General features: G+C 41.4%; 1 protein-coding gene across 2 annotated transcripts in view; it reads left to right on the top strand.

Moving 5' to 3' along the window:
• Positions 1-16,227, top strand: part of CDK14 (cyclin dependent kinase 14) — a 242,454-nt gene that overhangs the window by 85,966 nt on the left and 140,261 nt on the right. For both annotated transcript variants that reach the window (XM_056857332.1, XM_056857333.1), the window contains one exon: positions 9,601-9,680. In XM_056857332.1, the coding sequence (XP_056713310.1) occupies positions 9,601-9,680 (80 nt within the window). The remainder of the gene's footprint in view (positions 1-9,600; positions 9,681-16,227) is intronic.

Below are 16,227 nucleotides of genomic sequence, written 5' to 3'. Positions count from 1 at the left end.
TTTAGGAAAATATGCTCCAAAAGAAAGTGATTCAAAGTAATATCAAAAGCTTTCATTTCCCCCACTAACACTTAGTTACATTTCTACAAGTCATTACAAAAGAGCAATGTTGGCATGCAGTCTTGTGACCCACAGATATTCTTTGAAAGAAGGTGATTCGAATTGCGCGTCAGCCATTTCTGTAGCATTACATGGCAAAGATTTGTGGTTATATTGATCCTAATTTGCTGCAGCCTATTTTTCTTAGGAGATCAAAATAAGTTCTGTTTAAAGTAAATTTTCAAGAGGAGCACCAATTATTTGTAACAACTGAAAAACTCTTAAAATTAGAGATGCAGAGTAGAGGAGAAGGTGTGACCCTTTCCCTGAGCATGCAGTGGAATATGTGATGCGTATGCAACAGATACAGTGACCTCTGTTTACACGACCCTTCTCCCATCAAGAAAAAACAGAGTGAGAAAATGTGACCTGATGTGCTGGGTGGAGAGGATGTGCTGGGTGGAGAGGAATCCCCCAAGGGGTATGGAGACTTCCATGTCCTTTTCAAAAGGTCCATGATGTAAAAGTTACTCTGTGGGTGTAACAGGCCATTTCAACATCTTCCATTTAACAGTATGTTCTCATTTCCATTTCATTTATATATCTATCACATTGCACTAAGCCACAGATTCATTCATTAAAGGACTTTGACTATTAGAGTAAATTTAAATCTGCTCTTGTGGGCTTTTGAGGCCTTAAGTTAAAAAAGTTAGGAGTAGAGGTCCTCAGATCTAAACTAGTCTTCTCTCACTGGGCTCTGAAATAAGTAGTGGAAGAATTCAGATTTCTAAGGGCCAGACTACATGGTTGGGTTTTTAACGAGTTGGATCTGGGTTCCCTGCAACGAGAAATGGCTATTAAAAAACAAGTAGAATGCATTGGGGAATACCAGAGGTTTTTCATTGCTAAATAGAATGTTGTTGAATTAATGGAAGCCTGCTAGGATGCCACAGCTCATTCTACTGGGTAACTGGTTGTAGACTAAAACCTTTATCATTAACTGTTGGTTAGCGTATGGTTTCTGCAGTGGTCTATGATAAAGGAACACAAAAAACAAGTTTGTAGCTTTTGAGCTGAGGAAAATACCCTTCCATGTGCTAGCTAAGTGAAGAAAATAGAATGTAATCACTATATGACTTATTGTTGCAGAATTCCGGAAGGAAAGTTCAGGGGATAGAAAAAGTTCTGAAGCGGACTCTTATTGCAGAGGTTTTAGGGTACCTAATGAGAATTGCCGCACAGTTCTGCGGAGCGTATAAAAACAAGGAAGGAAGCTGGAGCTGAATGAGACGGGAAATGAGCTGCTAGGATTAAGAATGTGAAATTTTCACAGATGATCAGCTGAATGAACTGACAAATGATTTTGTCAGATTTTGCATATAGAGGAGACTGAACTAGTGAAGAAATAAGCAAGGCAATGAACAGTAGGCCTGAGTTGGAGTTGAATGTAAGATGTATTTAATTGGTTACTAGGCTGCTAGTTCCAGGACCAAATAAGTGTGTGTGCATAGAGCACTCCCCCCCTACCACCACCAAGGACTCTCATAGCTAGCTGCCTTGCAGTCATCAGAATTCCTCTCATCTTTGGGAGAAGTGTAGCTCTGGCAGCTGATTATGAGCATAATTCTGATCACGCCATTTACGTTTAAGCTGTCCATTCATCCAGTCTTAAAATGCATGTTTTGTAATTGAGCCTAGAGAGGGGGGTGACGCAGGAGACAGGTAAGTGACTGGCTCCTTGTATGTTGCTTTGACAAGGCTTTAATTTCTGTAGCACTGAATAAAAGTACAAACTGTGTTACAGCTTTTATTTTGTTTGCAGGAGTTCTAGGTGCTTGCATCTCTTTGATCTTGCTTTGTGCTGTCACTTACACCCAGAGTGTAGCCGCCCCAGCCAGCACACAAACACGGACACACATAAGAACATAAGAACACCTTTGAGTTCTTCTGTTCTGCTCTGCATCCATTTCTCTTACAGTGCAGGTAAAATTTGTGCCTCTTGAGCCACTGAAATACTGAATTATCCAATGAACTTATACTGCTGGGCTGTTGTTGAAGGATCGGCTGCTATGTTAACAAGCTACAAGAAATTGTTGTGGATGAGCAGAATCACTGCAGCAGCAGCCTTCCGTTTGACTGGGGTTGGGGATGATTTTGTGGTTTGACATAGTAGTGAATGAAGGCATGAGTTTTCCTGTTCCGTGTGGCTGATGTCCATTAGTAACTCAATCAACTGTTGCTAAAAACGGGTGACAAGGCAAGCATCTCTGCCAACAGTGTCATGTAAGAATTACGTAAGTGCATTCCCATTTGTCTGTGACTAATTCTGTGAAACAAATTTGTCAGCTTTTTTGTTTCTAAATCCCTCTGAGGTGGGTTGGCAGATGCTGTATTTCATTATTAAATACAGTGAAGTATATTTTACCAATATGCTACCTTTAACTTTTTTGGATAGTAGATTATGCCTTTGTTACTTTTTGGGCTGCAGAAAAATTTTACTATATCTTGAATCCCCCTTTACAGATGGACAATAAGCAGAATGTTGAAACTGTCTGAGTGTCTTGTTCCCAGCTCATATGAACTAGAATTAGGGAGGACAATTTACGTGAATGTCATTATTCACTGTCACTATTAGGAAAAATACTCTTTGTAGACAAAACCATAAACTATTTCAGTATCAGAAGTGAGAATCGGTGTGCTTTTAATTCCAGCCCCAAATGAAAAAGTATAAATGTTGGTGAAATAAGTATGGGAAGCATGAGGAAATGCTCTATCCATTTCAATGACTGGAGGAAGGCCCTAGTTACATTTATAATAGTGATTTAGGCTGATCAGTTATTCCCCCCCTTCTGGTGAGTAGCTTCTGTGGCCAAAAGGAGGGGATTGGAAAACGTTTGATGACTTGTAGGTGCTAACATGAATTTTTGTTCTGTCCATAACTCAATTTTTTTCTCACAGAAAAGATCAATTTTGCTCTGTTTCATAGATCTGAAGATATATTCCATCATAGATTATTACATTAAGTCATTATAATTTCTGGGAGTGATTGGGGTCTAACCATGATTTGACAACGCCCACCAGACTGACCTTTGGTGCTCCTCTATGAAGGAGGCTGAAACAGCCAGAGGTTTCCCCATAAAACAGGAGTAGCTACTGGAAAAGCACTATACCAAGCAGAGGCAGTCCTTACTGGCTTGAGTGGGAGAACTATATATATATTTAAAAAACAGATACTGGATGGAGCTGCCATTTGACTTCAAATGGGAGGAGACAATCCCTCGAATATGAAGGTCCCAGGTTGTGAACTGCTAACACTCTACCTTGAATTGAACACAGAAACCAATGGACAGTCAGTATAACAGTTTGGGGGTAACATGCATAAAGCTCTGGACCTCATTCAACAATCTTGCTTTTATGGATGCGTGGGTGAAGCACGAGGCTGGAGACGGAGTTCCAACACAACTGTTTATTAACACACTAGAAGGCTCTGAACAGCAACTGTATAGAACTAACCCAAACTGAACTGTAAGGGCAGAACACCCTGGCTTATATGCTCAACCCATCCACCCGGAGCCACGCCCCCAAGTCCACAATTGGCTGGTAGTAGTCCATTGTCCAGTGGGAACTCAGGAGCAAGCCAAGTCCTTGATTGGGCGGTTTTAGACCACTGTCCAATAGGAACACACAGGCGAAGGAGCCTGGAGCAGACTTCAAGCTCAATATGAGCCTTGCTTTCTGCTGCATACATAACACTTGCCACCACGTTCCAGACTATTTTGAACTTTTGTGTTGTCTTCAGTGTTTTGGACACTTCTACTGCTCGATCAACTTTTCAGATTGGTCCTCAAAGTCAGAATGTATCTTAGAGATTTATGGTCAAAAAATGTTACAGCTCCCAACATAACACCACCCCCATTTCTGTAGTGTTCTGATCTTTGCAGCCCTAAATTTAGGCAAAACTATTCTGCACAGAATAGTCACCAAATAGACCCAGGACAGACAAAATATTGTATCATTGCTGTCTGACCCAAGAATGTCATGAAGGTTTACAACATACTTCATCACTTAATAGCAAAGTCAGACTTCAGAAATTTCCAGCACAGCAATCTGCAATGATCCAGTACTTAAGGCATAAATAAGAATAGTTGCACTAAGCGGGGAAATCTTGTCAGTTTTCATTGGGAGGATGGATCAGCGGAATCTCATCAGACTAAAGTGCTATATGAAGTGAAATTTTAATCTTATGAAGGCCTTTCCATTATAATATCTTGAACTAGATTTCAAAAATGTGTTCAGTAACCTAATACTCAGGAGACAAAGATTAAGTAAACTTGTCTAGATATTATTTTTTAAACTCTGATTTGATTACCATCCAAATAGATGTATGGGCAGCAAGTTTTAATAGGTTGTGTAGCTGATTTCCAACATATTGCTTTTATTTTCAGTGTTTGTTGTAAGGAAATACTATGATAGCCACATCGGTGCATTTCACAAGGCATGAGGGGATTTAGTGGAAACTGTTGGAAAAGCCAAAGGCAAAAGCACTAAGCTAATTTTAAAAGGCTAATTTGTTTTCACCTGCCTCAGAACTGATTGAAAAAATTTTTATTTTATTAAAAATGGCTGTTTAAAATGTTGATTGTAAAGTGGCAAGAGTCTTTGGTGAGCACTTTTGTTTTTAAAATGAGACAGGTGATGGGATAAAAGCATAAAATCCAATCCTTAAAGATATGCTAAATATATAATCATTTAAACCTTAATACTTCCCCCCCAGGAAATCCAGAGGTTTGGGCATTTATGTTAAGAATTGGTTTAACATTTTCTGTAAACATCTCTGCCAAAGAAAATGTAATAAAATACTATACCAGTGGCACCTGTCACCAGGTTGGCAAAAAAATTATCAAGGGGCTAAAGGAGAGTGTGCCCTGAGTTGGATGGCCCAGGCTAGCCTGATCTCGTCAGATCTCAGAAGCTAAGCAGGGTCAGCCCTGGTTAGTATTTGGATGGGAGACCACCAAGGAATACCAGGGTTGCTGTGCAGAGGAAGGCACTGGCAAACCACCTCTTTTAGTCTCTTGCCATGAAACCCCCCAAAAGGGGTCGCCATAAGTCGGCTGCGACTTGACGGCACTTTACGCGCACACACGCACACACACACACACGAACCAGATTATGTGGACCATTGAAATTTTGTAGTTTTAAGTAATACTGGAATATAATTGCTAGGGTGATCTCTCAAAGTATAAGGAAAGATATTGTCGAAGGCTTTCACGGTCAGAGTTCATTGGTTCTCATAGGTTATCCGGGCTGTGTAACTGTGGTCCAAGACCACATGGTACCAAGACCACGGTTACACAGCTCGAGAACCTATAAGGAAAGAGTTACCATTATCCCTTAAGGGTTTCCTCTTGAATTGTGTGGATTTCCTTCCAATAGAAGTCAATGAATTTGTACTTCATGAAGTAACATCGGCAAGGTTAATTCTTGCCCAAAATTGGAAGAAAAATTTAATCCCAAAGAATAAAGAGTGGCTGGAGAAGCTGACCGCATGTATTCGTAAGCAAACTAACCTGTCTATTACGCAGCCAAAAGTCCAAAAAGTTTAAAAATTGAATGTTTTTTTTTTGTGCTGTTAGTTTGAGCTTGTATATTTTGGTGTATTTAGTAATTTGTGTTTTAGACTTGTGTTTTTATTTGGTTTTGTTTTATTTGGTTTGTTTTAATGAAGTATTTAAAAAATGTTAAAAAAAAGTAAACCGTGATATGTTCTCAATCCCAATAAAATTTAATAGGTGAGGAAGGCCACTTCTTACTTTCCAGAAGGGCTGTAACACTTTTATTTTGAGCTTGGTGCTTAGTAAATGAGTCTGGCTATTTACATGTGGCTTAAGTTTAATTGTATTTAACGTGTCTTTTATTGTGACATTAAATTTTGATGTATCTTTCAATGCTGTCACTGTGGAATAAGTAATCTGCATGTGGAGGACCTTTGAGGACACATGGGGGGTAGCTTATTTCCCCATTTCCTCTCTCCCTCGTTTCCTCCCCCCGGCAGTACCTATAGCCTCTCCCCTTTCCTTCTGTCCTCCCCACTTACCTACCTCTTTCTCCCCCTTCTTCAGCTTTCCTTGCCTTTTACTTCTCTCCAGGCCCACCTAACATACATACATATTTACCTGCCCCCCCCGGCAACATCTGCCTTCACTCTCCTATTTTTTTTCTTTTTCACTCCTCCATTTTCACTTTTTTGCCCCCTTCTCCTTCAGCTTTACCTTCCCTGCATCCTGTGTTTTTTCGTCTGTCTCTGTCTCTCTGTCTCTCTATCTCTGTCTCTCTCTCTCTCTCTCTCTCTCTGTCTCTGTTCCCCCACCCACCTCTGCTGTGCTGACACGAAGGTCATTTATGCATGGTCACTTGACCCTCCTTTATTCCCTGTTTCAGCCAGGATCAAATTTTTCAGTATGCACTTTGGTCCAAAATGCACGGTCACTTACTCCGGTTTCTGCCCAGTCTCCTCCCCGTTCCAGCCAGGATTAAATGAACCCGGGCGGGGGGTGGGAATCTGTGCGCATTACCTTTGTTGATCCATGGTGAAACAGCGTCCTGATCCGTCCGCAAAACAGAAAATGCAGGAGACACGTACTTCCTGGCCGTTCAGCAACGCCCCCTCCCCCTGGTGATTGGTCGACTCAAACTGACCAATGATAGCCTTGCGCGCAGGATCGGGTCGGGGCAGAAAGCCCCAGAAGGCCCCCTCGCTTGGGGGGTGGAAGGGGGGTCCAGTGGCTCCAGGGGGAGGGGGCGTCCCACAAGCCCCACGCCGGAGACGGGGCTCGTGGGAACCTGTAACGTGGTGGGTAGGGTTATGGATAGAAGTGGACCCAGGCCATTTATGCACGGGGGGCTTATTGTTGAGTTTTAAGAATTGGGATGGGGAAAATGTGCACCTAAATGTGCACCTAGAAAGTGACAAACCCAAGGCAAAACCTCCTGTGCAGAGTTTCCTCCAGTACAGTCAGGGCCAGATCCTATGAAGAGTTCTTCCGTGTCTTATTAAAAGCTCCTTGAAATCGACGTGGGCCATTGATGCCTGGGAGGTTTTGCCTTGGATTTGCCACTCTGAAGATGCACATTTTCCCCATTTTTCCTCAAAAACTCAAAAATAAGCCCCCCATGCAGAGTGTTGAGAATTCAGATGGGGAAAATGTGTACCTAGAGAGCGGCAAATCCATAGGATTGGGGTGAGTGCATGTTGGGGAGGGAACTTCCCCCTATGGAGATGAATGGGAGCTCATTCCTTAGACTCCCCTCACCCCAACTGGGCGGCTTATTCATGGTGTATGGCTTGCTTCATAAGTAGATCATAATGAAAATTAAGAAATATAAATGGCTCTTCGGAAAAATTAGGTGGCTATAAATGCAGTGAACACAGAGATAGATGTTCAAGCATGTTTCCTTCTTGCTTTGGTAATTGGTAAGCTAAATACTCATAAGAGCAGAAATAGCCGGTATAATGGCTTCCAAACTAAGCTCACTCAAGCAAGCTTCCCTGGAAATTTCAACATTCACACAATTCCATGTGTGCGATGCACATAAACGTATCCATTGAGCATATGAGTGAGTCTTTCAAGACAACGTAAACTTTAAGTTCAAATTAGGATAAAAAGACGCTTAAATGGTCTGTACTGAGACCTTACCGAGTAGAGAATTAAAGAAGGAGGGAGACATCTGTTACAGTATTCTGTTAATGGAAAAATAATAATTTTGAATTCCTGTGTGTGGGTGTTACAGTTTTAAAGCTGGGTAAGAATGTACTGCAAAGAGAAGTTCAGTTGCAAGAGAAAAGCACACATTTTCTTAAAATTTCCTCTTGCCATCTTGTTGAGGCGCCTGGAGGCAGAAATAGGCACCAGGGGTTGTGTGTTAGACTGGTTCAGATCATTCCTCATGGACCAGACCCAAAGACTTGCCATTGGAGACCAGTTATCATCAGTGTGGGAACTATCTTATGGACCACAGGGTGCAATCCTATACCCTGTGCTCTTCAATCTTTAAGTAAAGCTCTTAAGCCAAATCATTTGTACTTTTGGGGTTGGCTGTCATCAATATGCTGATAATACTCAGCTATATATCTATCCTTATCCAGATCTCCTGGCGAGGCTGTAGAGGTCTTAAACCACTGCCTGTCTGCTGTGGTTGAATGGCTAAGAGTGAACAAATTGAAACTAAATCCTAGGAAGATAGAAGTAATGCTGATTGGAAAGGCAGAGGTCTTGAAGGACATTATGCTCCCCACTTTTGATGGGGTTAAGATGGCACTTGCCAAATCAGTTAAGGGCCTCATGGTTGTACTGGACCCAACATTATTGCTGGAGAAGCAAGTTAACGCAGTTACCAAAAATGCTTTCTTTCAACTTGGTCTATCTCGAAAAATGGCCCCTTACCTTGAGACGGCTGATCTGGCCACCTGGATTCATGCCATGGTGATCGAGACTAGACTACTGTAATGCACTGTACATTGGTCTCCCCTCAAAATCAATTTGGAAACTCCAGTTGGTACAGAATGCCACAGCCCAGCTATTATTGGGAGCTAGATGGAGCATGCATATTATTCCCATTCTACAGTCACTCCACTGGCTGACCATCAGTTAACAGGCTCAATTTAAAGTATTGGCTATTACGTACAAAGCCCTTCATGGCCTTGGACCCTCATATCTGTGAAACCGTCTCTCCCCCTATGCTCCGCTATGACAGCTTTGCTCATCCGAGCAGGGCCTTCTGCAGATGCCAACCTGCAAATGGGCAAAATCAACAACTGCCCATCCATGTGCCTTCTCCACTGTGGTCCCTACTTTGTAGAGTGGCCTGCCTGAGGAGGTCAAAAAGAGTCCTACTCTCCTGGCTTTCTGTAAATGATGCAAAAGTGAATTATTCAAGAGGGCTTTTCTGTGCAGGTAATAGGGTAGCACTGTACAAGGCTTCACAAACTTACTTGGATAAATTACTGGGGACTGTGGTCTCTAGGACTGTGTATAGTTCTTGTGTAATTGTGTAATTTTGCATCATTTAATGTATCATGCTAACGCTTATGCCTTGCTTCAGTTCTGTTTTTAGGCTTCTGGTTGGTTCTACAGCAGAAAACCTATTTCGCTGTTTATTGAATGTCCCCTCTTGTTGATTGTATTGACTCAATCTGTGTAATCCGCCTTGAGTCCAAGTGAGAATGGCAGACTATAAATAACATAAAGACATAATTCAGTAGTTTTTTTAAAAAATGAAGGGCATGCTTCCTGAATAAATAGGAACATTTTATATTATAGAACTGATAATTGTCTATCATGTAGTATTAAAAGAATAACATTTTTCAGTTGCGAAAAACGACCGATGTTACTTCATAAAAGCAGAAACTGCATACTGATGAGTATGGTTGCTGGTGTGTTGGTTTTATCGGTGAAAAAATGTCAATGATGGTTAATAAGAAGACATTGAATGTTCCACAGTATAGCAAATCCTCATCAGAATGCTGTACTTCATCCTGACTTTGTGTTTTATTTACTCCAGGGTAAATGGCAAACTTGTGGCACTGAAAGTGATTAGACTTCAAGAAGAGGAAGGCACCCCCTTTACAGCCATCAGAGAAGGTACACTTTCTTCTTTAATTATCTTGGCTTCAGGGGTGGACTGGCCATTTAATTTAGAGTGGCCCATAGGTGGCTTTACCAAGCAACGCCCCAGCAACTCTGTCTGTGTCTTGGGGCCACAGCTCAGACTCTTGATTGGCAATGGTAATGTCAGGTCCCCCAAATGTAGCTTGTTCCAGGGCTGTTTTCACTCCCCAGTCCACTCTTGCTTGGCTTTCTCTTGGATTTTGCTCTGTCTCTTGTAATTGCAGCATGGATAATCTGCAACTTCTTGCAGACGCTAGAGCCTTGGGCTTTTCAAATTACATGGTTATGTTCCCTGTAGGTGGATGGTTGCTGCTTAAAAAACAAAAACACACCTACCATGTTGTGTGGGAGTTTACATGAAATAAAACAAATCTGTGCTTCTGTACAGTTCTTTTATATAAGAACTGGTGTCAGGTATACACTACAGTATGTATGTGTTTGTGGAGGAGCAGAAATTACTAGGGAGAGAACATGCTGAGGGTATTATATTCACAAAAAAACAGTTATGCTAAGGGCCACCCACAAAAGGGATAAATTTAACTTAGCTGCAGTCCACGAATGATATCTCATATCACTCAAGTCAACCAAAATCACTCAGAAATGTTGAAAAGAATACCAAATACTTTCCCAATCATTTTTGTGAGGTGGCTTGTTGTTCATTAGAAGCAAAAAAGGGTACAGGCAATTTGTAAGCATCCTATTTGGAGGGAAGGAAAAGTGTTTCTTTTGCCAGAACTGTTTTCTGTGTCACAACAGATAGAAAGGCTCTCCTTCGAATAAACTGTAAATAGTAAATTTTGAAGGATAACTTCACTTGTTACAACATGAAACAAAAAGCAGGTGAAATGAATGAGTTTGGTGAAGGTGCATGAATTTTCCTTTTCAGATATGATAACGTGATGGAAAGTGGAAGCAGCTGTGCAGTTTCACATCTGTTTAGTCATGTGTTGCATTATACAAATCCACAGTGCATAACACTTATCTGCCTGCATAGCAGTTCTTTTCTAGTAAATCCAAAACTTTTCTATCTCATAACTCCAGAAACCTGTCTTTGGCTTGCAGCAGATGTACTAAAATTATTTCCAAAATAAGATTAATTCATGGCATTGTTTTTACACTGATAAAAAAATTAAGTGTTCACATGATCTTATCATGTAAACATTATGTGATATAATGACTTGGTTCCATTTAGTGTTAAATGCATAATACGGGCTTTATGGATAGCATCCAGATTTTAAAAATCCATTTCCATGCATGCAGGGCTCAGTAGTGGATAGACTTTTGGTCTCTGAATATCTGAACATTTTGGTATCTTAAATAAGCTGTAAAGTGGCAAAGCTGTGGCAGAAGCATGTAGCATTTACATATTGTGTATCTTTTGAAGTTTTAAAGCCTTCTGTTCCCCTCAATGAATTCCTTCCAGATAAAATAATAGGTGCTTATTTAGGTAGGTTGAGACTTTTCTGTCACTTACAAATTGCTTTAGTAATAACTACACTAGAAGAAAGTTACTCCAGACAATATCGAATACGGAAATGTTTCTGTTCAAAATAAGCTCTGCTTGGGTGTATACACTCAGTTGTTGTTAGTACATCTAATAACACCTAAGTGAAATACAGCTAGTCACAGATTGGGGGGAAAGATTTAAACAAGGTGTTGAATTCAGACAAAGACTGGACATGCTCATTACCCTCAAGGAGGCATGGAATGTTATAGGCAATTCAGTGTTAGTGGGAGAGACCAGGAAAATGGAAGGATGAGGGGAATATATATATACCCCAACCCTAAGTCCACTTATGGTCAAAAGGATTTCAGGGGTGGGGCTATTCATCAGAGGGAAAGCATGGGCTAATCCTAAATAACTGCAGAATCCCCTAAAGACCAGTAAAACTGTGAAGGAAGCAGAGTTCTTAAGCAGCGTACAAAATTCTGGAGCAGCCACTGAAATCAGGTTCTGGATACTTGATGTGGAAGACACTGACGCGGAAGCCAAGCGGATTAGCAGTCTTGTCCAGGATACCCATCAGAAAGTCCACGGCCACATAGAAAAAGTGTAGTTTATTTGTACAGTGCAGAAATATATACAGATACTCCTTTCACACTCTCCGCTCATAACATCCCGCATAGAACTGCGGTTTCACTTCATTATATACACCTGGTGGACGCAGCCACCAATCACAGTAGATATCCAATTATCCTGGTATTGCTACTGCATTGCATCAGCCACCTGGCTCTAACTGGATCAGGCCAGATTTCTCTAGCTCCCCAGGTACTTTCCAGGCTGATTACATCATCCTTAGATCTCACTGATCTATCCTGCACCTGTCAAACTATCTAACAGACTTGTAATCTTGACAGACACATCCCTGGATTCCATACTGCATGGGTGAGGAGGACAAGTTTTTTTTTTTTAAAGCCCTCTGCTTGTGCTGTACTGATTGGATTTGGGTCTCGATATGGAGTTTCCTCTTACTCTAACCTCAAACCATTGCAGCCACCATTCACTGTAGTATTCTTGTGATGTGGCACTTGGCAACTGAGATCCTGAGCTTAGATGGCAGGAAGGTCCCAGAGCTCAGCAGTCTCATGCAACTGTCATGTGCTGTTCTCGTGGATTCTCAAGTTGCTCCCTCTAATAGCTAACTTGATGCTTCTGTGCCATCCAGTGGGGTAGTGAAGTGGGGAAACTATAAACAAGATAGGAGGGCTTCTGATTGGATTCCCCAGTTAGGTAAAAAAAATTCTACTTTGGGTGTAAAAGGGTGGAAAGTCCTCATGTCAAAGGGTACATGAAATTAAAGACCTTGTGTAAAATTAGGTTAGAAACTGTTAGAAGCAACGGAAGGGATAATTGGCCCCCCAGAGAGCTGTTTTCCCCTCCTCTCTTGTACAAAGACAATAAATTTTTAGGGAGGAATTTGCTTCAGGATGCTAAAATAAGTTCCACTGCTTGATCTAGGTAATGACCGCCTCTGGCTTTGCAGCCCACCCTGAAATGTTTTTGCCCTCATCTGCATTGCTGTCGCATTTGGGTTCAGGGACTTTCTATGCAGCTTTCTGAACATCCCATCCCCAACTCCTCTCCTGTATAATGGGAGGAAGGTGGGCTTAGAAGCGTCCATCTAGTATCAGAGGAGCATGCCTATTATTTTGGGTGCGGTGGAACACAGGCAGGATGGTGCTGCTGCAGTCGTCTTGTTTGTGGTTTCCTAGAGGCACCTGGTTGGCCACTGTGTGAACAGACTGCTGGACTTGATGGGCCTTGGTCTGATCCAGCAGGGCCTTTCTTATGTTCTTATCTTGAAGAAATACAATACAAACAGCATGTATTCTATGACTATATGTAAGTTTATATGGCTGTTGCTGAAAATCTGCCATCACCGATTTTGTGGATTAGTTGAATGCAGGGGGAACTCCCCACATCTGAGAACTCTATTGCACATTTGCCTTGGTGTACTCTCTTCTGGCTCGCTGGCCACTGTTATGGGGAAGGGCTTGTCTTGCATATTTTGGCTGTAGTGTTGCATGGCTTTTAAATGAGGTCATCTGCATTTCATATCTGTGCTTAGACAAGCAGGATATCATTAATCATCATTGTTGATGTAGACGGAGATTGTGTTAAACTGCTGCAACCTCCCCCTCAGGACAAAAATTTCCTTCCCATCACCACTAATCCAGTTGTTCACTAGGCATTTTTAAAATCTTCCCATAAAAAGAATCCTGTTAGCCAGAATAATAGCATCTTATTTTTTTTTAACGATCCAGAGCACATGGTTGTAATTGCAAAGTAAAAGTAAATTTATTATTAAAGAAGTTGGCATCTGAAGTTAAAAAAAAAGTAGACAAACTTGGAAAGAGCGCATAAAGCACACAAAATAGCAGAATGTAAGTTAAGGTGCTGCTACTTACGTTTAAAACTCTTCCTAACTTGGAGACCACATATCTGAAGGATTGTCTTTCACCATATGCCCTTCCCCCTCATGTCAAATAAGTTCCTCTAAGCAGCTATTTTTTTCCATCCCATGGCATCCCCCACCCCAGCAGGATACCTTCCTAAGGCCATGACTTCTGGGTCACAGTGCCAGTATTGTAGAATGGTTATCAGGGAAAGTAAAAACGGTTTCTTTATTGTTGACCTTTAAAAAAAAACCAAAACGATTTAGGACAGGGTCACTTCCTAGTGCTTTTCAGTGGTGCATTTGGCTGGAGAACTGGAGCATATGGCATAGGTGGAACGAAGCAAATTCTTCCTGTTTGGAAGGGTTTTAAAAATTTTCTGTGACTTACGTGACTCACCGCATAACAGTATCAGTAAAAATGGCCTTTGAACACAGATCAGTGTATTTTATAAGAATGGTTGTTCAAATAATTACATTCTGTGAAGCCTCTGGAAGACTAATAATACGAGAGTCTCCCTGATGCTTCTGGGAGAGTCTCCCTGATGCTTCTGCCATCAAGTGGATGTTATTGCAAGAATGTTTTTGCGTTCTGCCCCCTGTTTGCAAGATAGAATTCTTAACAAACTTTGATGGACCAGGTAAAGTTGTGTGTATTAAGTGCCGTCAAGTTGCTTCCGACTCATGGCGACCCTATGAATCAATGTACCAGGGGACAATATGAGGAGAAGGCCCTGAAAGTGTGTGGGGTCAGCAGCCATGAAGAGCTTTATCAGTAATAACCAACACCTTGCACTGAACATGGTGATTCAAAGAGCTGTTAACAGTGAGCAAGAAGAAGAAGAGTTGGTTTTTATATGCTGACTTTCCCCACCACTTAAGGTAGAGACAACAGGCACCCTTGTGTGGTAGGTGGGGCTGAGAGAGTGTGACTAGCCCAAGGTCACCCATCTGGCTTCATGTGTAGGAGAGGGAAAACCAATCCAGTTCACCAGACTAGCCTCCACCGCTCATGTGGAGGAGTGAGGAATCAAACCTGGTTCTCCAGATCAGAGTCCACCGTTCCAAACCACCGCTCTTAACCACTACACCAGGGGGAATGGTGGGAGGCAGTTCAGGAGGCCTCCCAGGGCAGCTTTCAGAACACCCAGTGTCTTGTCAACATCCATGTGGCAATCAAATCAGGGAGAAAGTCAGGATAAAAACATTTTAAATAAAAATAGGTATTTCGCTATAGAAATCTAGAAGTGCAATCTTTCCTGAGTTTCTTTGTAGTGGCAGGCAGCTTTTCTTTAGCTAGACCTTTATCAACTGTCTTTCTACACATAGCAAAGGGTTTCTTCAGGCTAAATAGATATAATTCAAGGAATGTCACGTATTCTCTGGCAAGTCTAATGATGTTTCAAAGCTGAACTCTTGCTTTAGAAAAATCTGAAAATCCTTTCATTAAACATCAATTAAATAGAGCATTTTCAGTTCTTCCATTGACCTACTGTATGTTCTAATCATGTCCTTTCCCCTTAAGGTTTTCAGAAATAAAATACAAATAAGATTATATTTAATGGCTCTTCCTTCCACCAAAATATTCTGTCTAGTACATTTTTAAAGCTTGTCCTTTATACAGGGAGCTTCTGGAAGGAGCAGGTATTCTCTCTTTCTCGTCGCACAACAACCCTGTGAGGTAGGTTAGGGTGAGAGTGACTGGCTCAGTGTTCCTCATAAAGCAGAGTGAGTATTGGAAACTGGGTCTCCCAGATCCTAGTCTGACATTGTAACCAATGCACTACACTATCTTCCCTTTCTCTTTTTAATTTATGGAGCAATCTAATTCAAATAAAATATTATATTAAACTGCTTATATTTCCACCAAAATTTAATCAGCTCCATCACATTTCAAAGTCCCTTTCCCAATCTGCCTCCCGCAACTATCCCATGTACAATTTTAAAAGCTATTGAAAAATGTGGCAATGAAAAAACACTACCACATTTTTCAATATCTTTTAAAATTGTACATAGAATAGTTACAGGAGGCAGATTGGGAAAGGGACTTGAAATGTGATGGAGCTGATCAAAATTTGGTGGAAAAAAGCACTATAATGTTCTTCTTTCACAGCCATAGATGAGTCAATACTAGATCCAGTCTACATTGTTTTTGCTGTAAATAGAAAGCTCTCAAAAATCTATGGAAGTATTAACCTCAAAGTTTTATAATATCTCTTCTAAGAAGAAAAGTATCTTCCTTGTCTGCAGTCTAAGAGGTCCAAAGGTACAATCTAGTCCCAAGACTTGAATTGCTGTACCGCTGATTCAGAGGACTCTTCTGCCAGACTACTATCTCTGAGGTGATACGATAGGTTGCCAGCCTCCAGGTGGGCCCTGGAGATCTCCTAGAATTACAACTGATTCCAGATTACAGAGATCAGTTCCCCTGGAGAAATTGGCTGTTTTGGATGGTCAGCTCTATGGTATTATACCCTGCTGAGGCCACTCTTCTCCCCCAAACCATGCTGTCCCCAGGCCCCACACTCCCCAATCTCTAGGAATTTCCCAACCTGAAGTTGGCACCCCTATATTACGACAACCTCAGGCATATGGTGATAAATATGAAGTGTCTCTTGAAAATA

The sequence above is a fragment of the Euleptes europaea genome, chromosome 11, assembly GCF_029931775.1.
Source record: "Euleptes europaea isolate rEulEur1 chromosome 11, rEulEur1.hap1, whole genome shotgun sequence".
Classification (NCBI taxonomy): domain Eukaryota; kingdom Metazoa; phylum Chordata; class Lepidosauria; order Squamata; family Sphaerodactylidae; genus Euleptes; species Euleptes europaea.
The sequence above is the reverse complement of the archived record's forward strand: the minus strand, read 5'-3'. Positions and strand labels throughout refer to the sequence as shown.